The sequence below is a fragment of the Lonchura striata genome, chromosome 3, assembly GCF_050655825.1.
Source record: "Lonchura striata isolate lonStrDom1 chromosome 3, ASM5065582v1, whole genome shotgun sequence".
Classification (NCBI taxonomy): domain Eukaryota; kingdom Metazoa; phylum Chordata; class Aves; order Passeriformes; family Estrildidae; genus Lonchura; species Lonchura striata.
In genome coordinates this window covers 107,861,838-107,887,494 of record NC_140705.1, presented here as the reverse complement: position 1 = coordinate 107,887,494, position 25,657 = coordinate 107,861,838, and the positions used below count along the sequence as shown (strand labels likewise).

The 25,657-nt window shown below is 41.9% G+C and overlaps 1 protein-coding gene and 1 long non-coding RNA gene across 2 annotated transcripts in view; one reads left to right on the top strand and one right to left on the bottom strand.

Moving 5' to 3' along the window:
* Positions 1–500: 500 nt before the first annotated feature.
* On the top strand, positions 501–13,489 carry CALM2 (calmodulin 2). Its single transcript, XM_021552339.4, has 6 exons — positions 501–597; positions 4,809–4,839; positions 9,801–9,944; positions 10,022–10,128; positions 10,995–11,130; positions 12,582–13,489. Exons 1-6 carry the CDS (start codon positions 595–597, stop codon positions 12,608–12,610), a joined length of 450 nt encoding a protein of 149 aa, XP_021408014.1. The 5' UTR covers positions 501–594; the 3' UTR covers positions 12,611–13,489.
* The window catches only part of LOC146768058 (uncharacterized), a 21,140-nt gene continuing 8,683 nt past the window's right edge, over positions 13,201–25,657 (bottom strand). The window contains exon 2 of the long non-coding RNA XR_014954518.1: positions 13,201–25,634. This is a non-coding gene — a long non-coding RNA (uncharacterized LOC146768058). The remainder of the gene's footprint in view (positions 25,635–25,657) is intronic.

Sequence of the window (25,657 nt, the reverse complement as noted above, 5' to 3'; positions counted from 1 at the left end):
GCAAAGGCGCTCCGGGCCCCGGGCCGCGGCCCGGCCGGCGCGGGGCTGCGGGGCCGCTCCGGCCCTCACGCACTGCGGGCGGGGGAGGGGCGCCCGCCTCGCCGGCCGGAGTGTGCATGTCCGAGTGACGCATTGCAGGTACGAACCCGCCAATCAGCGCCCTCCTTACGGAGTCCCCACACTGCTCGGCATTTTTTCCTAAAATCCTCTTCCGCCCAGAGAAATAGTCCCTATGGCCGGTCCCCGCCCCCCTTCTCTCCCTCCCCCCTCGTTTCACAAGCGTTGCTTGCCCTGTTTCCCGCACCTCGCTCCTTGCTGCGCCGGGGCTCTGGGGCAGAAGGAGCGGCACCGGGGGTGCCCCGCCGAGCCGAGTGCCAGGAGCCGGGACTCGTTTCGCAATCCCCTTGGCTGGCGGGGGAAGGGGAGGGGGAGGGAGCGGCGCGGAGCGATCCGGGCGGTGAGGCGGTTTATGAGGCGCCACCGGCGGGCGGGCAGGACTCAGTGTGAGGCGAGCCGTGCAGCGGGAAGGTCGCGCAGCGTGCGCCCCGTGCAGCCCTCAGCTCCCACCGCACCCCGCAGCCAGGCCGGGCCATCATGGTGAGTCCCTGGGCGCGGGGCAGCCGCGGGGTTCGGCGGGCGCCGCTGCGGTGCGGTGCGGAGGGATGGGGGCGGTTGAGGTCGGTGCGGATGGGGGGCGGGGGAGGGGGGTGCTGGCTGCTGTGGGGCGAGGTCGCCCGCAGAAGGGCGTGAGGAGGGATGAAGCTGTCCCTCGCCGCGGCCGGCGGGCTCGGGCCGGGGCGGCGGGTCCCGCTCGGAGGCGCCGTTTGCGTGGGAGGAAGTGGCGGTGGCGGCGGGTCCCGCCCGGTCCCTTTCCCGCCCTGGGGCGGTGGTGTGGATTCAAATCCAAACGGCCCCTGGCTCGGCGGGAGCGCCGTGGGGCGGCGCCGGGGGGAGCGGCGGATAGCGGTTCCTCCTGGGAGGAGGGGGGAAAGGAGCTTGCCACGATGGCACCGGCTCTGCTTTCTTATCGCTTCCTCCCTCGCTGCTCTCGGCTGGATGAGGCAGCCTAAGCTGTCCGGCTCGCTAGCGAGGTGTGCTGCGCCTGGTCATAATGAGGCACTGCGGAGCCCAGCAGCTTCTGAGCAGCATGATGATGAGGGGCAGGCTGTGCCTCTCTGCACCATCGCCCTCCTCGCTAGACCTGTTGTCAGTCCGCGTTGGAGCCCCTGTCGATTCCGTGGTAGCGCCATGCTGTTGGTGGCTCTGTTGGACAAGGGATTATTTGTGAGGTTGTTTTTTTGTTTGTTTGTTTTAACAAATTTTGCTTCCCGTTTTGGTCATTGCAGAGGACAGTCCTGCGTTTTTAATATTACTAGCGATGAGTTTAGAACTGTAATCCACTGTTGAAATAGAACGCATTTTGTGAAGTTGGAGAACGGTTTCAAATTCAGCCTAAAGGATGTGAATTTAGCGTTTGTTGGTTTTTTAAAATTAAAACAAGCGGCTACTGAGGAACGTACTAAAAGGAGCAGTTCTGTTGCAAAAGCAGCATTGACCACTTAGTGCTATCTCTGCATTAAGGGAAGATGCAGTAGAGTGGAATTGTCTTTTCATTCATTTTGTTATTCTGAGGAATCAAATGACTGTCAGCTCATCATGTTTAAGGTGAACGATGGCTTCGTAACATTTTGGGTTGTTTGAAATGCTGTCTCTGGGCTTGGTGACTAGAAGCCTGAATTTTTTCTTTAGTTTAAATTGTGGACTTATACAGCTAACCATCCATAAAGCGGGGTGGGGGGAAAAACTGCAATGAATATAGCAACAAAAGACTTGCTGCATTTTGTCATCATCTGTGCAGAACCAAAAATGGAGTATCTTCAAGCAAGGTCTGTGCAAAAATGGGTGTGTCCGGGAGGCACAGTGACACTTTGAATGTGGTTATAGTTCATCCTAACAGACCAGACTGGCTCAACCTGTGGCGGTCCAGTGTTGCCCATGCTAGATAGAGCAGAATGATTTGCTCCCAACACAAGCTAACCTACCATAAACCTAATTTTAGTCTATATAGTCTAGTCCGGTTGTTGTTCTTTAGTTAGTCCTGCCGGAACAGAAGTGTCCCTTCCGATGCGATGCCTGCGAAGCGCGCCGCGGAGCTCAGTTTCGGAGGGAGGCGGTGTCCCCTGCGCTGCCGTTCGCTGGTAGCTCTCCTCCGCTGGGCAGCGTTCGCGGGCGCTGTGGAGGAGCTCCCAGGCTGGATACTGCATAGCAGCCATAGCGGCTGTGATGGAGCTCTACCTCTAGAGGCTGCGTGTGCCACGGAAACAGCGGCTCCCCTGCTTTCCTGCGAGTTGGGCTTCTTTGTCAGGCCCTCCGCACGGTCTGGGGGTGGGGGGATGGGAGCTATTGCAGTGAAAATGAAAGTGCTGCAGTGTGAATCGCGGAAAGCCGCGTCAAAGCTGTGATGGCATCAAATGAGGGTTTCGGGTGGGTCTCGGCCGCAGTAAGGGCACGTCAGCCCTTCGGCAGGGGCGCCTCGCAGTCAGCATTTGACCGCCTGGAAGTTGCTGCGCGGGTGAAGGCGTGCACGCTGTCACGCGTGTGGTGCGCCATTATCCAGAGCTCCGGGCGGCCCCTCTAGGAAGGCCACGGTGGCCTGTGAGCGGCAGGCACGGTTCCAGGCTGATAGCCTCCACCTGGGCGGCACGGCAGGCAGGGAGCTGGCAGCCTCGCTGGCTCCGCCTTTTGCTGCTGTTGCGCAGCAGCGCCTGCAGAGCCCAGCACTGCGGAGTACAGATGGTGTTTGTTCAACCTTGCCCCACCTCCCTGCTTATCTTCCACTGCTCCATACCTGTGCCTTCGAATAAGCTTTGTGCTCTTCTAAACGCTGCACCACTTACTAGTATTGTCAGAGCTCATCCAAATTCATGGTTAGGATGAATTAAGTTGCTGGAAGAGTTTCTCTTTATAAAGAAGGAAGAGTTTGGGAATGCTTAACAACTTACATACTGCTATGTCACGTTTCCATATAAAATTGTTTATATAAAACAGTATGTGACTCAACTTGGTAACCCATAAGTATTGACCTAAATAAATTAAGTTTTTACTGCTTAAATCTGATCTACAGTTTTCTGTGGACATAAATATCTTATGGAAATGTAGCACATTCTCTTCACTCAAACAATAAAAATGTAAATACCATGCAAAGGTATGAGTCTGTGTTTATTATACTCTCCAGACAAGTGAAAATCTGTTAGGCTTCTGCTAAGTGACCAGCAGAACACTTCTGTCCCAAAGCTTAGTTGTAAATTGGTTATGTTCTCAGCAGTACTGCTGCCATGCTAGTCTTTCTTAACAAAAAGTGGAACCTACATGGGAATACTTCCTACAGCAGAAATTATTCTGTAGCTGCCAATACCCATTGTCTGCTGCTTTAGAAGTTCATCAGTAGTGTGATCTTAATTCTTAAAGAAGGTGAGCCCCAGCCAGTCCGTGGCCTTTATCTTGGGCTGTTGCTGTATTGTGTGCACACAGGGTTTTGTAAACAGTTCGGCATGTGTACAACTGCTGAAGCAGCCACCTTCATTTCTGTTACAGAAAGAATAACCAGCAGTTGGTAACTTACATGTTTCCATGCAGTATAAAAATGTAATTGAAATTGGCAAAGTAAAAGTTGACAAGTATTGTAAATACATTTTTCTAAGTCTTTCCCTGACAGGTGCTAATGTGGAGAGAGAATTTGGTGGGCATAGTTAATGGCAGAAAAAATTTCAGTCAGTATTACAGTAATTACAAAAATGTTGCTGCTTAAATGGTCACAAGAGAAAAAAAAGCTGAAAAAGCAGTGATGTATTTCAGCAGTGAATATATCTTTTCTGTATTTTACTGTTTTTTACACTTCAGTAAAGGGTTCAGGAAGTTTCCCTGAAGGAGATGTCACCTTGTTACTGCAACTCAACTCAAGCTATCCAGAATTTGAAGAATCAGGTGATTTGAAAACCTAGGGGAGAGTATTTCTGCAGTCCTCAAGCACCTTTGTGTTCTTTCAAGAGCAAAGTTCATTTTGGGTTTGGCCTGAAAGATGGATGGTTTTCATTGCTATCAAATCTAATGGATTCAAAACTGGTGAGAGAGGAGAATGATACACTGGAGCTTACCCAACTTTTGCAGAAATTGTCTTAGACTGCTGAACCTTCCTCTCTTGTCCCTGTTATCTTTTGCTGACCGAGTCAATGTAGACAAAGGGCTGAAAAAAGTACAGAAGGACTGTATGTCACTGAAATTACCCGTTTGGACTGAAGCTGGTATCTTGTCTTTTACAGCCAGGTCTTGCACATGAAGTTTCATGTAAATCAAGGAATTTTTTAATTCTAGCGAAGAGTATGTTTTTCTGATTTTAGCTAGGCTGCCTTAAATTTGGCATTTGGAGGTTCCTGCTGCATTACTGAGACGTAAAGTGCTTAGTGCTGAAGCTACCAAGTGTGCTGTGTAAATGAGTTTTTAAAACCAGTCTGTGGTTTTAAAGGGACCTGTGTGCCTTGAGCTTGCTAGCACTGCTTCGATTATTGATTGATACGTGTGGTAACCTATTACCTGAGTGTATGGGATATTGCAGAGTCTGGAGAGGATAATGGGCTGCCAGTTCTTAATTAGCAAGCAATCCTGATGACTTTTGAGCTTTATTAGAACTATCCTAGAATGCCACTAATCAGTACTGAAGAGCAGCTACCATACTCGGAGGCCTCTATAAGTCTGTCTTATTTTGCCTTGAACTTTTGCTACAAATATAATCATATTCTCTTTTATTACAGGCTGATCAACTGACAGAAGAGCAGATTGCAGGTGAGGTTTTTGTGTTTTGCTCCTGCCTGGCACATCTCTTAATCCAGTGACAGTCTGTGTTACACAAGATATTTCACTTTCTTAGATACTAAAGTAGTATGGTGGAATGTTTTAATTTGTCACCTAATTTTTAAAGGCTTATCTACTGTAAAAGCACCATGGATATAATGAATTATAGTTGTGTAGTTAATATAGTTAAACAATCCTCACAGCTTTTCTGGCTAGTAGGCTGGTAATTCTTCTTCTCTCGTGACTACAGAATTGTCCCAAGTGCAGACTGAAATTGGGAGTGTGGCACAAGAGGTGACAACAAATCTGGTGAGGGCTTGGAATCTGCAGTGCCTTTTTAATAGAAGGCAAAAATATTTTACTTTGCTGTCTCCTGTCAGCAGAGATGTTTGAGTGGCTCTTGTTGATGACAGCAGAGACTGGCTTCACGATGACAATTCTTGATATTCCGTATTTGGAACTGTTGTGTGTGTGTGCTGTTCTGATGGTCTGGCACTTGCTCTGAAAGGCTTAAATAAATACACATCTGTTATATCTTGGTACTGGCCCCTAGAAATGGGTAATGTGCACTGGCAGCCATTTACTAAGGGCAAAAACTTGTGGTTATGTCCTACTCATGCAGGCTGCACAAACTTGTCTCATTGCTCTCAGTAGATTGATCTTCATTAGTAGATGGGACATAAAGCTGGTAATAATACAGAATTCAGCTTTGCCATAGATGCTCAAGAACTGCATGGTTTTGATCTGACAAGTATATAGTGTTAATACTGGAAAATCTTAATGTGCATAACTGTCCTGTGAAATTACTGTAGAGGATGTTAGGGTTCTGCTTATCTAATGGTACCAGGTCAAGCATAAAATGAACAGCCTTTGAGATACTACTATTTAGTTATGGTGTAGCTCTTGAAGACACTGTATTAAACAGAAGTGTCATTATGAGCTGGTTTGTTTTTGCCATAATTGCCAAATCTGAAGTGTTAAGAACATTCTTCTGTAGCTTTTAGACTTTAGAAGCTTGCTTTTACTCAAAGGAGACTAATTATGGTTTTGTGGAAAGTCCTTAGTCTATTTACTTGTTGCCATGGTAGTGTCTTACAAGTAAGCACAAGCCAAATTTAGTTCATTTCAGCTTGGTTTTTTTTTTTTTTTGGGAACTGGCCTACATAGCATAAGGGTTTTGCGACTAGTTTAGTTAGAGCAGGCTTTATCAATTGTCGCTGCTGTCTTTCCAATAACGGTTCATTGTTCCAGTTGTTAATTGTAGAAGCTTTATTAGTGGATGTAGCTAATTATGGAAAATAATCAGGAAGCTTATTAACACTACCTTGGGATTAGTGTTAATTTTAGCTATTCAGTAATGATCATATACTCCTCAGAGGCAAAAGTAAGTTTTGATGAGCCTGTCATACTGGAATAGAGGCTTTCAGCTGCATGGAAGGATTAAAAGTATATCTTAGTAGCCAGTGTGAAAAGGCCTGCCATTTTCTGGGCAGCTATGATATTTTGTTAAGCAAATGTATTAGCAAGTAAACCATGAACCTCAGACGTGAAGACCTAGGCCCACTGGTGGTGTGTGAAGGAATCATTCTCAGTACTGCTTAGGAAAGCTTGCCTCTGCTTAGTTTTGCTGTTGGAGGCCAGTGGTCTTGCACAGGAAGACTCTTGGAGGTACAGTTGGAGTGTTTTACAGAGACTGGCTAGAAAAACTTGAGCCACCACCATTCTAATCGATCTTCCCTGGAGATCTGTAGTGTTTGGTTTGAAGGCAGACATCGGAAATGGTACTGCATGGTAGAGGCAACATTACATTGCCATGAAGACCTCAGTACTTAAAGCAGCCACTTCCCCAGGGCTTAAATCCTTCCCCCTCTGCTGTGAAGCATCACAGTACTGTTGTTAAAGGTTCCAGGTGGCATTTCCTGTGGAACACATTGATCATATAGGATGGAGCTTCTTGTCAGTGTAGGTAGGGGTGAAAACCTTTCCAGATTTTGTTTAAATGAAAGACTGATATTGAAAGCCAAGTAGCTACAGAATGGTAATACTGGCTGCAGTTTCATTCAGTGTCAATTGAAGTTGCTAAGTGTGCAAAGGGAGTGGCTCTCCCTTTGGGTAAGTGTTGTATTACAAGGGTAATGGGGTCAGGACTACCTGGGTGGTCAGATGGCAGAGCAGCCTGAAGATGCTTTTGTCCAAAGCCAGCTGGTCAAGCGAGCTATCCTTTCCCTGGTGTTCAGAGTTCTAAATGGGCTCTATGTACAAGCAGGCCTATGCATGGTGTTCACGTCTTGTTCCTTCTGTGTGCTGTGGTTCTCTGTTGGGGATTTGGCTGCAACAGTGATTTAAAATTTGTCATAGTAGAAATAGACTTGTTTAAGTGCTGAGGTCCTGGTAGCTGTGAAGAGAACAATTGCCATTCTCCTATAAAAGTTCCAGACATAGCTGGCTAAATTGTGTAGCAGTGGATAAGGTAGTCCTGGTTCACTGAACATATTAGGTCACTGAAGGCTGCCACTTCATTTGAAAAGGTGATGTGGTGCACAGATGCCTAAGGAGCTATGATTAAAGAACTTCTGAGCTAGGTTGTTAGAATTCATATTGCTGGATTAGCATGTCTTTCGTGGGGCGTGGAAGTAGTTTTTTTCTTGGTATGCAGGATGCTTTTCAGAAGGGTGGAAAGGCTGAAACCTTGTAGCTTTAGCAGAGAATTTTCATTTGCAGTTTGGTGTGGAGAAGTATGGAATAAAGAGGATTTGCTTTACATGCTATATGGAATCAAGGTGTTTTAAATATGCAAAGTATGTTTATAACCTTATGTTGCAGAATTGAATTACTCACTAAACTTCAGTATTTCATAGGTGACTTCACTAGCCATGGCTGCAAACCTCCAAAGCTATGTTAGGTTGTTCTTGTTCTAGTCTAAACTGCATCTGTGTATGTTGTCACTCCTTTGTTCTAATTACTGGAGGTGTTTCCTAAAAGTGGTTAGAGAGGTATTTTAATGGTATTCTTAACTTGATTCAGCAGTTCAAGCAGGAATATGCTGCTAATCTTCAACTGGCTTTATTTTCTTTATGATTTATAGCTGATTGCTTCTTAACCTATTGCAGTTTTGAGTAAAAGAAGAGTTGTCCTTGGAATGGTTCCTTCCAGGTGTTATGCATACACCACTTAAATGCCCATCTTACAGAAAGCAAGTCTTTGAGTTTAATATATGAATCGAGTACTACCCTTTCTAAGCAGGGTCACTGCAGTACTGTGAAGTCTGCTTTCCGTTTGGGTTAGTGATGGTTGACTTCCACATGAAGGATGAAGTGGTTAACAGCTAAACGTTTTGAATAATACTTGAGCACTTGACTCTTTATGAAGAGTCAACTTTGCCCTTTTGAGGTTCTTCCATGATAGACTGAACATCTCTGCTAGGATTGACTGAAAAGCATTTTCTTCCCTGGTATAGGAGCTTAGCCCTAAAAAGCCTGTTTGTTGCTGTCAAGATAACTGAAGTTAGCCCCCCAAGACCATTTGGAAGGAATTGTAGGTACAGGTTGTATCTGCTTGTTTCTGCTTTGTGTTTTATACATATTGGTTTGAAACTGTTTCTGCTGGTCCTGTGGTAGCCTAGCACTGATTCTGATGGTCTAAACAGTGGGAGTTGGCTCTTGGAACACTTCAGACTTAAATGCTGAAGAGTTTAAAGTACCATAGACCCGTAGAGTGGGTCTATGGTATTTGACTGTGTAACTCTGGTGTTGTAGCTGTATTCATGAACTATAGAAAAAACTATTTTTATAGTTGAATTTTTAACACTTGCCAGCTTGTACTCGCCTCAAGAGTTTCAGAGTATGAAGTAAAGGCTTATTCAGGTCATGTGAAAACATAACTTCTACTGTGACTAATTCTGGCCTGGGAAGCCCACCATCTGGAAAGCTGGCTGCATGGAAATGTTGAAAAAAACAATTATTGGAAATATTTCTGATGCAGGAGTACCCTTGAGCTGACAAGTTGTCCAGAGCCATGATCTCTCAGACTGTTTGAAAGCTGTAAAGGGATCTAAAGTCTGCAAGGGAATAGACAAGATGCTCATGCTTAAATGTGTGTGTATGAGCTGCCACAGTCCAGTGAACTAGTTTAAGGTCTGAGGCCAAAGACAGATGGCATGGATTAAAACCAACTCCATTTTTGGACTGGACAATTAAGCATGTTATGCTTGTATTAATATTCCTGGCTACAATACAGCCATTGTAGGGGGTTAAGAGGTGGTGTTGAAAGACAGCAAAGCAGTCTTAGAATTAGTCAGAAACATTTCTGTGAAGGCTGTTTCAGGATATAGTAGGGCTGAAGCAGTTTGGTAAGCACCTTTTCAGGGCTGAAGACTCCATTGACCTTCCTCCCGTGAACAGTTGTGGTAGCATACAATGTTCAGACATCTGTGTCCAAAGGAAGTGGCTTATATTGAGAAATTTGGGTGTAGTTTGGTCTGATAATACCTTTTTCCGTTGACTCATCTCCTCTATTAGTAATAAAAGTGCTATTAAGCTGTAGCATATGTACTTTTAAAGTACCATTTTCAATTTTCTCATAGCAATTCCATATTGTTTTATTTTGAGATGCAATTCCTACCAAGGATGTGGATCATTGTAGTTGCAGACAGCTATTTCAGTTCCATATTAGGAGCCCTTATTCAAGATAGAGAGTAACAAACGTCTGAGTCTTTGAAAATGGATGACCTTCCATCCTAATTCAGGTCAGCATGTGGTTCATCAGTAGACTGGTGGGTGCATTTTCAGATGCTGCTGCTGCCATATTGCCATTGCAATTATAGCAGGCTGAGCAGTATACCAACATTTTCTTAAATTGAAATAAAATTTTGTAAGTTGCAGCAATCAGTAGCAGTGAACTTTTTGTTAACATTTCAAAGGTTGAGGGATTACCTTTTTTTTTGTTTTGTACAGAATTCAAAGAAGCTTTTTCACTATTTGACAAGGATGGTGATGGTACTATAACTACAAAGGAGTTGGGGACAGTGATGAGATCACTTGGTCAAAACCCCACAGAAGCAGAGCTACAGGATATGATCAATGAAGTAGATGCTGATGGTAAGAACTTTACTAATAAGTAATTTAATAAAGTGCCTAAACCACGTTTTTCTAACAAAGGCTTTTCAACCTTTCAGGCAATGGCACAATTGACTTTCCAGAATTTCTGACAATGATGGCAAGAAAAATGAAAGACACAGATAGTGAAGAAGAAATTAGAGAAGCGTTCCGTGTCTTTGACAAGGTACTGTAACATCTACCTGGAATATTTCTGTTAAGAAAACTTGGTGTGATTGTAATGTGTTTTCTCACAGGTATGAGGGGTATCTGCAGCCCTGTCACAGAGAGTCTCTAGATTGGCCAGTCACCCTAAAGCTCAACCTCCTGTGGTGGTATGGGAAAGCCAGAGGAGTTATCAGGATAATCATAAGTGACACGATTTAAAGTACTGCTTGCTGTGATACTGAAATAATTTCAGATGCCTGGCAGAAAATTGTTTTTAAGTATTTAAAATGTTAATGTTTTAAGTATTTAATGTAGTCTTTGCTGAGTAAATTGCTAAGAGGCTAAAATTACTCAGCTTACTTAAGATGTACCTTGGACCTGAAAACATGAGTGAGGTGCCTTGTGGGGTGGGGAGGAAAACAGTTGAGTTAGTGTACACTAGTACTTCAATATTCAATTTCCCAACTAGTGCTGGAATATGTAAAAATCATCTCTGAAGTTCTTGTGGCTTTTTGCTGGAATCCCATGAAACGGGCAAATCAGATCAGTGCTTCTGTTCTAAGAAATCACCACTTGAACCAGAGTCACATGATTTAATAGGCATTCATCACCTAAGAAGTTGCAATAGTTGCTGATTGCATTGTTCATAGTTTAAAAATGTGTCAGAGTAGGACAGTCAAAGACTATAAGATAATATTACAATGCCCAAAGACATTGGACAATGCTAAAGATATGCTTACAGCTGTCATTTACCTTGTGCAAATTCTGGTGATTAAGGCTGTGCTAGCTTCTTAATGTTCAATTTGCCCTGCAATGTTCCTAAGTTATAGTTAAGTCATTAGGCCTGAGGCAAGTTTATTCCAGTGTTCCTTTTTCTCCTTCCAGGATGGTAATGGTTACATTAGTGCTGCAGAGCTCCGTCATGTGATGACAAATCTGGGGGAGAAGCTAACAGATGAAGAAGTTGATGAAATGATTAGGGAAGCAGACATTGATGGTGATGGTCAAGTAAACTATGAAGGTAAGGAGTTGTTAATTGATTCTTTTTGTGTAGCACTTCTCATGCTTGTTCTTGTGAGTGCTGATAGCCGCCCCAAGGTTAAATAGGGCAGCGTTCAGACAAGTTCATCGGAACACACAGTGTTCCTTTAAGCTAATGTTCAATTAGTATGTACATTGTGTACCTCTCAATGGGTTTAAGTTTGAGTGTTACTGCTGCCTTTGTGCCAAAGGCAAAAAAGGACTATTCGGCTGTACAGTGTAAGAATTAACTTTGTAAATCTAATGATGTCTAATGACCATTAGAATAAGCAAGTTGTCAAGAGATGTTCATGTACTGTTTGTGCCGTCATGTTAACTAATGCATGTTGATCTGACTGTAGGATGTCGCTCATATGTCATTAGTGCTTTTAAAATTACTTGCTAATCAAAAAGGGAAAGCCTCTAAAAATATGCAGAAATTTCAAGACCTTCAGAAGGTACTTTAAATACATTTATTTCACATCAGCTGCAACAGTAATTTATTTCTATTTCTTCCTTTCTTCCTGACATTGAACCATGAATGAAGTCATGCAAGGAGTTCCTATAGACAGTTGTTTGCAGCTGAGACACACCAAGCTCATTTTCATTTTGACTTTTCGAATATGTTACAGAAAATACCTTGGGTATTTTCAGATACTATCTGTGTGGTTTCTGAGGTGTAGGTATGTATCCCTTTGAGGCCTTTTTCATTGTGGCCTAAGTGTATGCAGAAATCTGAGTGAAAAGAAATTTTTATGTACAAGGCTGCTGCTCTGTCTCACTGTTTGAGTAGGCTGTTCGGACACTGGCACTAGAGAGAGTCTGTGTCCCTATTGTTCCCAGTTGGCTCTTTCAAAACTTAAGCAACCATTTAACTCCTTTTAGGCTCTGGGCTTCCTGTCATTATTGTACCTGAAACTGTTTCAGCAAGATGAATGAAGAATCCTCTTTTGTGGGTTCTAACTTGAAATGGTTTAGGACTAAGCATTGAATCAGTTGCTTAAAGCCAGCCAGGCAAAATAAAATAGTAAGACTTAACTATTCCACTCTGGAAAATAAAAGTTCAGACCAACGCAATGTCTGCCTGTGCACTTATTTGTTTGTCACTTCAGTGTGATTTGTAGTGATCTTTTAGTCATTCTTGGATATCTTGTCCCCATCTGTAAGTCTCTGGGCATAGGACCCTATAATTTTATCTTGGAAGTAAGGATGTTCACTGTGCCCCAGTTCACTGAGGCACCAACTTTTATGGAAAAATGAAGGCCTTTTGCCATTAAAAATAGGAGTTTAGGTGTGATTATTGGAAAAGAGGACTGTCTTGAAGATGGTTTTTTGAATGTAACTGAAAATGCAGTTTTGAAACAATATTCAGCACTAGTAAGGCTATTTCTCAGATCTTGCAATTCAGATGTTTTTCCTTCAAATAACTTATGCAACTCTTTCCTTTTGCAGAGTTTGTACAAATGATGACAGCGAAGTGAAGACGTTGTACAGAATGTGTTAAATTTCTTGTACAAAATTGTTTATTTGCCTTTTCTCTGTTTGTAACTTATCTGTAAAAGGTTTTTCCCTTACTGTCAAAAGATTATGCATGTATAGTAATTAGAAGGCCATTCCTCCATGTTTTTCTCCTTTATCTTACTGTCATTGTTCTGATTTTTGGAAAATTGATCTAAGTAACAAATGTTGCATGTGGCTTACTCTGGATATTTAAGCCCTTCTGCACATCTAAGTTAGATGAAGTTGGTTAACTGAGGGAACATCTGGATTGTCTATTAAAAAAGTAGCTTTCTCTAGGAAACTTAGGTATGACTGGTGTGACAAGTTACATAAAGTAAGCCAGGGTTTACCATGCATTAGCAGATCCTTAGTTAAAGCAACATGCTGGTTCTCGTTCTCGAGTACATAGTTTTTCCTAGAGGAGTTTTTCCCCCTTTCTTTGATGGGAGGATAAGGACTCTTGCAGCTTAACTGCAGGATAAAATGAGATGAGTAGCATATATCATGTGGCTAATGCACTGTAAATTCATTCTCCTAGCTTACTTCACGGTAACTTGTTTGTGGCCATACCTGTAACATGTTGTTGAAATGTGGAGTCTTAACGTTGTAGACGATTGACAGTCAACAATATGAAACTTAAGTTGCACTAATGCAAAACGGGTGATTTATCCAGGTACTCGTACACAAGTTTTTTTTGTACTGCTGGTCCTGTGCCAGAAAACATTTTCTCCTCTTGTTACTATGCTTTTTAAACTTTGTTTAGCCACTTATTTTCAAAAAAATCTGCTTATGGCACGATTTGCCTCAAATCCATTCCAAGTTGTATATTTGTTTTCCAATAAAAAATTACAATTTACCCATACTGTTTCAATGTATCCTTGAATTATTTACAGGAATTGTTCAATGCAGTTGCTGCTCTGTGTTTCAGTATGTAGCAGTTTGGTTTGCTTATGCAATGGATTGGCTGTCTTAAAATAGCTTGGAAGGTGAAAACTTAGTCCTTAAACTCTGGCCCTTAATAGTATTGTTGACTTGAAGAAGCTTTCTTACTAGTAGTTTAAAATGTATTTTACAGTCTTGTGTGGAGCTTGGTGCTTCAATAAACTTACCTTAGTGACTGGCTATGCCCACTATCTGTAGACATTGTGAACTGGATGTTGACCTAGTTCAATAGTTGACCTAAAATTAAAATTCCTTGTTCAGACAACTAAATCTGTTTGCTTTCTTTTAATTATTTTGGAGTTTATTCCCTGTCAGTTGCTACATTGGGGTAACTTAGTCTCACACTTGGGCTTTTCTGAAACTGCCATATCTGAGTTGCCATTCAGAATGCAGTCAGCTCGAAGTACAGAAGGAAAACATTCTCTTACTCGTTTGTTAGTGAGCATGACTGTGCTTCTAGCACTGTTTTTTTTCAAGGTTTCATTTTTTTTAAAAAAATGTAGAAGAAAGACCTGGTTTCTACTAAGGATGAATCCAAGAACTCAGAAGAATGCCAGAGGCTGCTTGTGCCCATTGCTTCTCTACTCTCCTGGTAACAACTGCCTTGACTGTACATATGCTGTATGGTTATCTTGTTTGGGGATTCTCCTGGCCTTTAAACAAAGCACTGGCCTCTGGGTAACCTCACTGGTCCCAGCTGAGCAGTTACCTAATGTTTTAAAACTGTTCCAGTCATCTTTGATGTATTTATAAATGCAGTGAGCATCTAAAATTATGACAGCTGTTCAATCCAAATTCAGGAGCACTTAATCAAGTGTTTATGGTCACTGATCTTAAAGCTCTGCTCTCTGAGGACTATGAACAGCTCTATTGGTTTTCCAGAGAAGGCTTGTCAGAAGTGCATCGATAGCCAGCATCAGAATTCCTTAGAACTGCTGTTTGTGTGCTGGCAGTCTGATTCAGGAAACTTACGCAGTCTAAATTTCCTAGCAAGTTCGGATTTGCCTTCTAGAAAGTAAGTGATGAAACTGACACTTCCTACCCAGTCTTCATCCTGTGCTTCTAAGAGCTTGGGGCAAGACGAACTTAGGATGGCTCAGGTTGAGAATTTTCCAGAACCATCAGAACAACAATTTGAGATTCTGAATTGCTGGAGTATTGGATGTCTCATTTTTATAGGTAAGTAATGCAAACAGGGATCTGACAAAAATTTTTGGTTTAGCCAGTCTGGTGCCTTGACTTTCAGTGGGCTGGGAATCACAACCCATTTGATCTTCTGCTACAGCTCAGCATGCACGTGAAAGCATCTAAGGTGAAAAGGGAAAGACCTTCTTCACTGGGATATCACAATATCCCATTTTTCTGAGTTTTAAGGGACCCACAAGGATCATGAAAGACTGCCTTAGCCAAGAGAATTGCCTTTGGTAAAATGAATGTGTCAGAAGGCCACTTTTATTTACAGTCACTTACTTTATACCTGTTCCCTGCTTTTTTTCTTTTGTTTAAGGTGAGTGTCCATGTTGCTGTTATGTAAATGAAATGCCGGATTTCTAGGTCAGTAATTGAAATCTTGCAGCTCTGTTTACTTTAACTGTGGGATGGGAGTGGTAGATTTGAGTACCTTCTGCTAATGAAATAATGTCTTCTGAGACAGAGTAAGTCAAGTGTGGTGGAAGCTAATGGCATTTGTCACGAACCTTTTGGCTGAGGTGTGCTTGCAGGTGCTTTTGCAATTGTGAAACAGGCCTTGGGTCATTCTAGGCAGTTTTCTGGATATTTGTGGGGTGTGTGTGTGTGTAGGAACACTTTGACATTTTCAAGTTCAGCTTCTCATAGCTTTACAAGAGACAATCCATCATCCTGTCAAATAGCATGGAGGTTCTCATGTTCTGTTCCAGCTAAAACAAAAGCCTTTGTGGCATAACAGTGCAGTAAAACAGCTGGTGGTGTTTTAGTCTGAGGTGGACATTGAGGTGGGAGATCCTGGGCCTGAAGACTTCTCCCTGTGTAGGCCTAGGGTGATATCCTACTGATCCCTGATAGGAGGGAATGACAGATGAATCTTAGTAGCACCACTGGCAAGGGGAGATGGGCATAGACTTGAAAATACTCTCTTTGAACAGGACAAAACACTTTTACAGTAAGTGGTAACACACAGACGTGGAATCTCTGCAGATTGATAACCCAGCTAATGATATGCTGGACAAATGTCTCCATCAGATTCTGCTTTGAGCAGGGAGTTGGGCTAGGTGATCTCAAGAGGTTTGTGCCAGAAGTGCTCCTGCTAGCTTCCTGGGCTTACTGTTGTGTCCGACCCTACCTTCACCTGGTGATCCTTCTAGTGAAAGAGGGTGAACAATTGCATGCCACAGCCTGGTAAGTTTTAGAGCAGGTCTCTAACTCACCCTAGTAGTGTTAGGAATCACCAGGCAGGACTAAAACTCTACCTCAAGGTTATAGGTGAGCCACCCTGAAAAAGCTGCTCATAATCACTTGTGGCTGTGGAGTTTTGATGGGGGAAATACATGGCTGATGAGTAACAGTAGTTGCTGGTCAATTTGCAGCCTGTTAGGATAACATTTAATAAATTAATGATAGCTAATGGCTAAAGGAGAAGGTTAGTGAGGATTAAGGGCCTGCTAATAAGATCAGTCTTATTATTTGGGTGATACTATAGCTTGGAAGGTAGATGAGCAGGTAATGCAGGAGTGCAGCTGATGGCCCTGCTGTAGGCAATGCACACTGGGTGTTCTGGCTTTCAGCCGCTGGTCTCTAAAGACTGCTCTCAGGCTAAGGCAGCTGCCTCTGCTGCTCTGGCACGGTGGGACGCTCTTGGAATTTGTTCTCCAATAACCTGGGTACAACGAGTAGTAAAATTACGGCTTTCCTGCATTTATGTGTGTCACTTGTATGACTATCCTGTGTTTATTGGACTCAGTCCAGTTAAGAGAAAAACTGGTTTGTTAACTGTTGAGTAACTAAGGGGAGTTCCCATAATCTCCTTGCTGGCCATTTCCAGTGGGGGTGGATGGGAAATACTAGAGACACTTGAAAATTTCTCCTTCAAATACTGCTTTTAAGAATGGCTTTTCTATGGAAGTCCTCATGCTGTAATGGACAGTTAAGGAAGTTTAATTCCATTTCTTAAATCAGACTTCTTAGTTAAAACCATTCCGCAAAGCTTCTGTAAAACTGAGTCTTGAAAAGTAATCTTTTTTTTTTACCAATCTTTTTTTACCAATTAGAGATGGCAATGTATATTAATATTCTGGAGGATGCAATGTGAGTATAAAGAAAAATGTCATCTTCAACCAAAAAGGACAATTCTGAAACTTGTGTACGACATTTTATACCTATGCTTGGAAAGTAGGTTGAATTGTCTTTGGGACAGAGAAAGAGATGATGGAGAATTTGAGATCTCTTTTCTATTTATACCTACCTTTATCACTAGTACAGATTTGTGATTGGAATGAGGAGAACTAGCTTATATCTGCCCCAGTTCCTGGCTTTGGAAAAAAGGTCTCTCCTACAAGAATAGATAGCTTATCAGGTTTTCTATTTACTCTGTTTTTGAAGAATTCAGTTGTTGATAGCTGTGTATACACTAAAAAATAAGGGGTTGTAGGACTTACACTACGTTTGTGAAGAAAATACAGCAATTACTGGAGTAGGAATGAGGATGTTAGTTGTCCAGTTTCTTGTAAGGGCAAGTCTTGGTGTCATAGTGTCACCGTCAGATGATGTAAAATAGCATTGAAATGGTTGACTCCCTTCTAGCTGCTCAGAAAAATAATTCCTATGGCTTTTTCAAATATGAACTGTGGAGAAGAGAACATTTATTTCAGTGTCCTGAACTTGAGAGTCCTGAGATGCAGTTCAAGAAATGGTGCAAAGATCAACTGGGACACCTTCAGACACAGAAGATTGAGTAAAGATGACTTTAACGGTAATAGCCTAAAGACGAGGCATATTCCCTGCACAGCTTGGGTGATGTGGCACAATAGCTCCTGATGGCACTATTGAGAGTTTCAGCTTCAAGCTGTTGAAGAATGGGTCTGCTTTTTACTGGGTGCTGTATGTCTGCAGAGTAGCAGATAGTTCCTGCCCCAAGATCCTGCCTTTCAAACAGGGTGTCATGCAGTGTTCTGCAGTGACTGCACACTGATGCTTGGCTTTTTCAGGAGGAGCTGAACAGGAAATTATAGTGGAAAAAAAAAGGAGTTGGAAAAGAGAGGCAGTGAAAGAATATAAAATTAGGAGAATAGCATGAGAGGAAGACAAAAGTTTGATGCAAGTGTCTAATAATTGGTGCAAGATGAATCCACCACTGTTTTCTGAATAATAACACTCTAGTGCTGGAACCGCTGCCTTGTTCCTGCAGTGTTCTCAAATGGCAAGGGTGGTAGCTGGGTTTGTACATTTCTAATGCCCCCCAAAGTTGGATGAGAGTATTTAGATTGTTCCAGTTGCATAATCTTCATCTTGCAGATGCCTTGGGTAGGCATGTACTTGATCAGGAGTTAACTTCCCTGCTAGTAAACCAGTACTTTTATCAGTAGTAATTGACACCCTGATCAGCAAACAATACCAGCTCCCCATTCAGTACCTCTCCCTTAAGTCATTTAGGTGTCACCATCTTGTGCTGGCTGGTTCCTTGTGACAAGGCAACCCCTCAGAGGTCAGAAAGGTATTCCCCTTCTTTCCAGGTCTGACAGGCTCAAAATTTGAATAGCTGCTGATTGGATCATCACTACAGCACATCCCTGGTCTTGTGTTACCTTCTTTGGCAGCCAGAAAACTGCTACTAATGGCTCTTGAGAGAAGGAATTTCTGCTAGCTTTTTATGTGTCTGGAATTGCAGAATTGTCTCTTTCTGGAGTGAGAGCTAAATTTATTTTTTTTTTAATTAAGTAAAGTGGTTTTCTTCACCCTGCTAAAATACACAGCTCTTGTAATAAAATGGGAAAAAGAGGATCAGCTCACTCCCATCTTCCCAGTTTGTCATGATTTCTGAACCATAAGATAATTTGCAACCCTGGGAAGGTTTCACAGTTCCCTCTGTTTTTAAGGTCCTTAAGACTCTGACTACCATATTTTTTTCCTATTAAATAACCACTGTTTTTCAAAGACTAATTAAACCTGAGGCCTTTGAAAGACCTGTGAAGCTCCCTGTGTCTGAAGTGGAAATGAAGTCTTCTATTGCTGCCAAATTAGTCACACAGACTAGGAAAATCATAATTTAAGGTCTACTCTAAAACTGTATGGTCAGTGTAGTCTTTCCATTGATCCAAAATGTCTTGAATATGCTTAAAAATAAAGCTTCTCAATGAATGGGGGTGTGTGACAATTTCCAGTAATTTGGAATTGATTCACAAAGCAATGTAATATGTCATTAGAATTTTTCCTTTTTTAAAGATGCTAGATTTAAGACACTACATAATTGATTTGCATTTTCAACTCTGAGAATGCTAGGCATTTTTCCATGGAGTTAATAATGGCGTTTATTTATACATGCATTGCACTTTAAAAAGCTGCCAAGATAAAAGGTATTAGAGGATGTTGACTCTGAGGAAGTCATCCCCAGCAGGCAGATTAAAAGCCAGTTTGGAAGTTCATCTGAAAGCCAAGCGCAAAGGAGCACTTTAGCAATTCTTCTTCTTGTTTTAATCATTCATTATTCTACCAGCAGGACAAGTTCCTTCATTTTTGAAATGGACTGTGATGCCCAGGCTAATCATGAAGGGAAATTACACTCTCTGCTAGCTTTTCCATCCCCTTCCAACAGAGCAGCATAACTGCATTGATGCTGTGGGGGTTTCTGCAGGCAGTAGCTTCCCTAAAACCTTTAGAATCCTTTTGTGGTTCTTTGCTGGGCTTTGGAAGGAATGCTACGAAGTGAACTCCTCTGTCAGCTTTTGCTTTCCCTTGAATTTGCCTGTGTTCTGCCTTTCCCCAAGGAAGCATTAGCTAAGGAGACCCATCTCCACATACCCTGAAGAAATCTCCATGTGGTCCAAGCTGGAGGTCCCTAAATTGCCATGATGTAGATTAATAATTTTTCTGGTATAAATTACAGTTGAACATGGGTGTTATTGCCAAGATTCTGATAAATTCTCTTTGGCTACCGAAGAGACATATAAAAAGCTTTTGCTGTTTTTCTCTTAAAAAGTAATCTTCAATACATAAGCAATGAAATTGGGGAAAACAGGGAAAGGGGTTTGTACACATGGTCCTTGCTTTCTTGGCTGCCTCTATCTAAAGATCAATCTGCTTCCATGTTAGCAGTTGAAAAATAATTATAATCAGTCATTGGCTTGTGAAGCAGATTGGAAGTTTTATCAAGCCTGAGACCTTATTTCTCATCTGCATTTGAGAGAAAAGTACCTCCTTGCATTCTGCCTGAAGTGTAGGCAAGCAGTTACTGGGGTAATATGCTGAACATTCTTAAGCAAACTGGCAGTTTTCAGAGAACATCTGATGCAATTACATTTTCTATCAGAAGCATGGGGAAAATGCATCCCCTGTTCAAATATCTATGTTTATGTCTTCAGCCCTCTCTTCTTCACCTAGCCCAAGCAGCCTGTTTCACCAAAAATGCTGTTGCATCCATTCACTGTTTGCTTAGTAGGATGAAAGGAGTCATGTAAATGGTTTCCTCCACTTGAGTTGGGCCCTTTTCTCCTCAAAGGGGAAAGGCAAATTCTAACTTGCCAATCATCCCAAAGGGCAAAATTTCACTTCCAATCTAGTACAACTCTGAAGAATGCTCTAGCCTCTTCGGACAAGAGGCTTGTCTTAGCTTTTCATAGCTCTGGATTGTTTTGATATTTCAATAATTTTCACATGAGTCTATTTATAATTTCACTGATTGAACAATTAGGATGTCATATTGGTTTGTGCTTTCATCAGCTTTTGACTAATTAAAGACAAATAGCAGTTTCCATTTCCCATCTGCCTTTAGAGAGTAAACTGCACGAGAAACTCAACTTGCCTGCTCCATCAGCCAGTGCTAATAGTAGTTATGTCGTGTGACATTGCCTGCAAGAAGCCCAACTCAAGTGAAGCCCACACACGGTTTCAGAGGACAAGGCAGAGGAAGGTTGTCTGTCTATCTGTAAACCACAAATTTGCATCTTGCTACTAAGTGCTTCTGTGTGCTTTCTTCCTATTTTTGGAGGTATGACAGGGACAATGTTAGTAACATACTGGTTTAAAAGCACCCTGAAGAAATCCCAGCACCTTATGTAGTAAAGACAAGGTAAGCATTTAGGCACATCCGAGAAACAGTAGCTGTGGCTCACTTTCAGAATGTAAGTGGGTGGAGGTTCTAGGAATTGTTATTTTGTAGCTAACCTATGACCTGTAATGTCTGCTCAAGTTGTGCTAGATCAGTGAAATTTTACCCTTTGAGATGACTGACAAGTTAAAAGCTGCCTTTCCCCTTTGAGGAAAAAAAGCCAAACTCAAGTGGAGGATGCCATCTGAGATTTAAAATATGTTCCTCAGAATATTTTGCTTTTGTGTTTTCACAATTTTCACTTCATACAGAAGTAGGTTGGTTGAGTTTTTTTAATTCCCTCCCCCAGGGAGGTATTTGAATGTTGTAGTTAAAGGTACACTTTTTTTTTTTTTCATATTAGTCCTATTTCTTCAGTTCTCACCATCAGTCTCCCTTTTGTGGATTCAAGAAATCTCAGAAAAAAATCTACTTATTTACTTTTTGGGGTTTTGTGAAAATCATAGACACTGCTGCTCCTCCCTCCTCTTGGTCTTTTTTTCTATTCAAAAAACAGAGCTGGTGTGTTTAACTGTTTAATGAACTCCAGCTATTCTTACCTTTTTGGGCCCACAGTCATTCTTGTGAGATAACTTCATTTTAACTCCACTGTTCAGAAGTTGTCCATCCTTGTGGGCAGAACTCTTTGTCCTGAATCTCTGTGCTTGAGACAGCATAAGGAACAGGAGACTGTCTAGTGTGTGACAGATACCCAGCAAAAACCTTTTCATCTTTTGAACAGAGATTTTATTTATCTCTTCAGTGAAGCTCAGAAGACTGTTCAGGTCACCTAGAGACTGCTGAATACAGCCTACATGAACCTGTGACCATGCAGAAAACAGCCCCATTTCAGATCCTTACTGTTGCTCATGATATGTATATATTCTAATTCACTCATCTTGAGGAGGGTATATCTCCTCTGCTAATTTGCAGCCTCAAAGTAGATCCTGGCAAGGAAATTCTTTTCCAGGCTAACTTGTTTGGCACAGCGCAGCAATCTCAGTAATGTGGAGACGAAAACAAAAGTGGCATATGAATTTTGAGCCACTCAGTCAAGCTACCCACAGCAATAAATCTGACATTCTCTGTTCAATTTGGATTAACTTAACAAAGAGGTTTTTGGCTATTTGCCATTTTTAATTCTTCTATTTTTGTTTGAAGATATAAGTCTTAATTTTTATCTTAAAGCTGTTTTTTTTTCCTCCAAACATTCTCTATTATAGTAGAGCAGTTTTGTGCAATTACTTAATTATAAAAAACACTTTAGAAAATCAGTGCAGCCTTAGCTTTACGGGGAACTGTGCTTAAGCAAGAACAGAACCCTGAAAGATACCTATGCAAGAGGATGGGCCATACCCATGAGTCAGTTTCTATCTTCAGTACCACCATAATGCTCTTTGTCATGTGGAAGTCTGGGAAGTATTGGTAGCTTGAAGGTCCTGTCATGGTGCTGCCTCTGCTGACCTTTCCTTCCAGGATATTAACTGCATATCAGGGCATTAAACCCTCAGCTCTCTTCCAGCTCCTAGGTTTGCATGCAAGTAAATCAGATGAAAATTATGTGATAGGAAAACTGATTTATATATTCCAACATTGAAGCGCACCTGTGACTCTGATTTATGTGATTCAACTAGAGGCCACTGAAATCTCCTTTTGATTTCAGTGGTATCTGGAGCAAGCCCTCAGTCTTGACCATCTGTGGGGTAGGTCCTGATATGCTTCATTTCCTACGCATTTAATAAAGCAATTAAGTGTGTGATTAACTTGAGTAAGAGGTGAAGCCTGTGCTAAAAGTGCTAAAAGTCAAGCATGAATTTTGCTGAACTGGGACATAAATACTAATTTACTTTAGAGCCTCAGCATCTGGAAAGTAAGGCTTCTGCAGACACACAGCCCTGGTAGATATTACTGTGGATAAAGATCTTTTCAGACCTGAGTTATCTAAAATCCAGACATTTTGAAGAGAAACACTCTGGCTTGTTTGTGCCTTGTACATGGGTCCTTCATTTTACAGTAAATTTGGCTACACTGCCTGAGTATACTCATAATGATAGTCAGTTATTTTGAAGTAAAAACTGGTAGAAATTATTGATAAAACAGAAACTGTGTCAACAGTGCCTTAACTCACCATAATTGCTTCTATTTCAGTCCAGGTGGTTTGTTTTATTCTGTAGTCCCAAGGACCTCAAAAATTTACTTCAGTAAGTACTATGCAAATGAATATTTCCACTAATAAAACATTCATGGACATCTGAAATGCAAAACATGTACATAAATTGCCGTGTGTTTGCTGAGGCATAGGAGCTCTATGTGTGACCTGAGCACATGAGAAGTAACTCAAATCAGCTTAGCACTAGCTGTGCTGGCAATCCACAGAGCTATGAGGAGCTGCCTTATTTAAATAAACTCCAATTTACCAGAGACTAGAGGCACTGCTAAATGAGATCCAGTCAATGGCTCTGTGGTGGCCTATGCAGTTATGTCCCCCACTTACTGACAGTCTTGGAAGGTGCCCCTTTCCACAGCAAAACCAGCAGAACAGGAGGTGTGCCCACCCCAGCTGCTTTACTGCCACAGTCTGCTTCTTGCTTTAAACTGCAGGTGAAGTGAAATTTCACCTAAACCAACAGACTTGACACTGAAGCTATTGAGGCACTGAGTACATTCTCTTGACTTCACTGTGAGCATGGCAATCACAAATATGGTGTTAGTAACTCCTTAAATTAATACCCTGACAATCAATAGCAACTTCATCTCAGCTGATGTGGGAGGTCCTGTTACCCCCATGACTTAGGTGGGTGTTGCTTCCCTCAACAAGGCTTTTGTGCACACCAGGGCATTGGTATTCTAAGCATAGTTTGCAAAGAACTGTATTGCAAGAATTGTGTTTTTAATTGCAATGAGATGACTGCCAAAAAAAAGGCAACTCATCAGCTCATGTTTATGGGATTTACAGCTAAAATATCTTCAGATGGCTACTAAACACTTTGGTGTTTCCTTTTGTGACTATTCAATCTTGAAGGTCCTTTCTGGTGTGCATAGTGAAAAGCAATACATGTTAATCATCCTCTAAAAAGCAGACAAAATAAACTGTTTTATTTCTTCCCTTCTAAGGGTTTAAAAGAACTAAGAGCAACTGCCAGATTTACAAGGAGGTGTGTTTTGGCAGTGTGGCTAAGATGAATTCAGATTGTAGATGATCCCAAAGGATGAATATTTCTGCTGCTGAAAACAGGAGTAAGTGCATTGGCTGCATATCATGTTCATGTGGCAGAAAAAAAAAAAATCTGTAAAATTTCCTTCTTGCTTAGATTACAATTCCATAAAATTAAAATGCCTTCAGCCCTTTCAGTATTGAGGCCAACTCTAATCACTTCAGTAGCAGCATGACTTCTCTGGCCTCTGTAATACAATTCCTGATTTACTGCAAGAGATCAAGCTCAAGGCCATTGCAGCTCCATTTTACTACTTCATTCAATATATTGTGTATATTGTTTATTAAATTGTCAACTATCACAGCACAGACAATATCAATTGTGTAACTATAATTCCTATCTGTGGGTTTGGCAGCCCCCTGAATAGCCCTCTAGCCACACTCCTCCTAGTAAAGAAAAAAAAAAAGAAGGCCCCCAAACCTGCAGCTTGATGTATTCTCACTGAAGAATGCTCAAGTTACCCTACCACTGTAGTATTACAGAAGGGGCAATCACTTCAGACAGAGAGACTGGGGTTTAAAAACTGGTGTCTTCAGTTCACCTGACTGAATTTGCTAGATTAAAAATGCAAGTGTGACTGCAGTCTCTTCTTCCAGCAGAACTAGATGATGGGCCATGCTGAGCAGCTGGAAAATGGCAACATCTCCAGTCACTACTATGCTCCACGAAATGGATATCTGTTGCAGGCCGAGCTAGGCATGTAAGGGAATCCCTACATGATCTTCTGCAGGGAGGCTTAGGCATTCTCTGTCCACATCCCATGCAGGTGTGTGCTCCAGACTGGAGAGAACCCAAGCAGCCGTGTTAGGGCAATAAGCATGAGTAAATATTCCCAGCCTCCCAGTAGGATTACAGGGTCAGGTTTGGCACTTTACTCCTGAGAACTCTGCTCCTGGCTCTGAGTAGCTCATGACTGGGAGACAAAGCTCAGCAGCACCAGTGTTTGACATGGGTAGGATTGATGGAAGAGATGAACAAAGTGCCTGAATGAAGCATCTCACCTCCCACGCCCCAGAACGCTGTAGACTGTACATCCAATTCCCAGGTGCTTTGTTCCTCTCTTTCCCTTCATAGAGATGATAGGCACATAGCCCAGTGTCAAGAACAGCACCATTTCATTTTGCTTTTAGGTATGGCATTATCAGTGTCACAATGTCCAGAATGGCACTAAATATCAATGTTATTTTGGATCTTCCCACAGGACCAGAATCTGACTTTTTAAAAAATCAATTTTTTTTTGTTAGGAAACGTGCTTTAGGTTTATTAACCTCACTACATCTGACACACAAGGCCATGAGTGCAGCAATTGGTTACAATGCCACTAAACCTGGTAATTTAATTATGGGATGCCAGTCCTTTCTTCTCTGTTGTGGAGTGAACATAGTCATCACTTGTTTCTATTTTTGCATGAAAATGATTCATAATGTAGAATGTACTGTACTACAAAAGGGATGGAAGAAAATAGTTCCATGATACATGTTGGGAGACAGAAGCAATGGCTTGCTGCTGTGATTCATGCTTGTACTGCCCAGGCATTCCAAAAATGGTTTTCTTCACAATTAGCCACAAAATCTGTAAACCAAAAAAGGAAAACC

What these genes read in the sequence shown, in the direction of transcription:
- CALM2 (XM_021552339.4), top strand. An exon ending in CAATGAAGTAGATGCTGATG is followed by an intron (nt 9,945 to 10,021) that starts GTAAGAACTTTA and finishes TCAACCTTTCAG; the next exon opens with GCAATGGCACAATTGACTTT. An exon ending in CGTTCCGTGTCTTTGACAAG is followed by an intron (nt 10,129 to 10,994) that starts GTACTGTAACAT and finishes TTCTCCTTCCAG; the next exon opens with GATGGTAATGGTTACATTAG.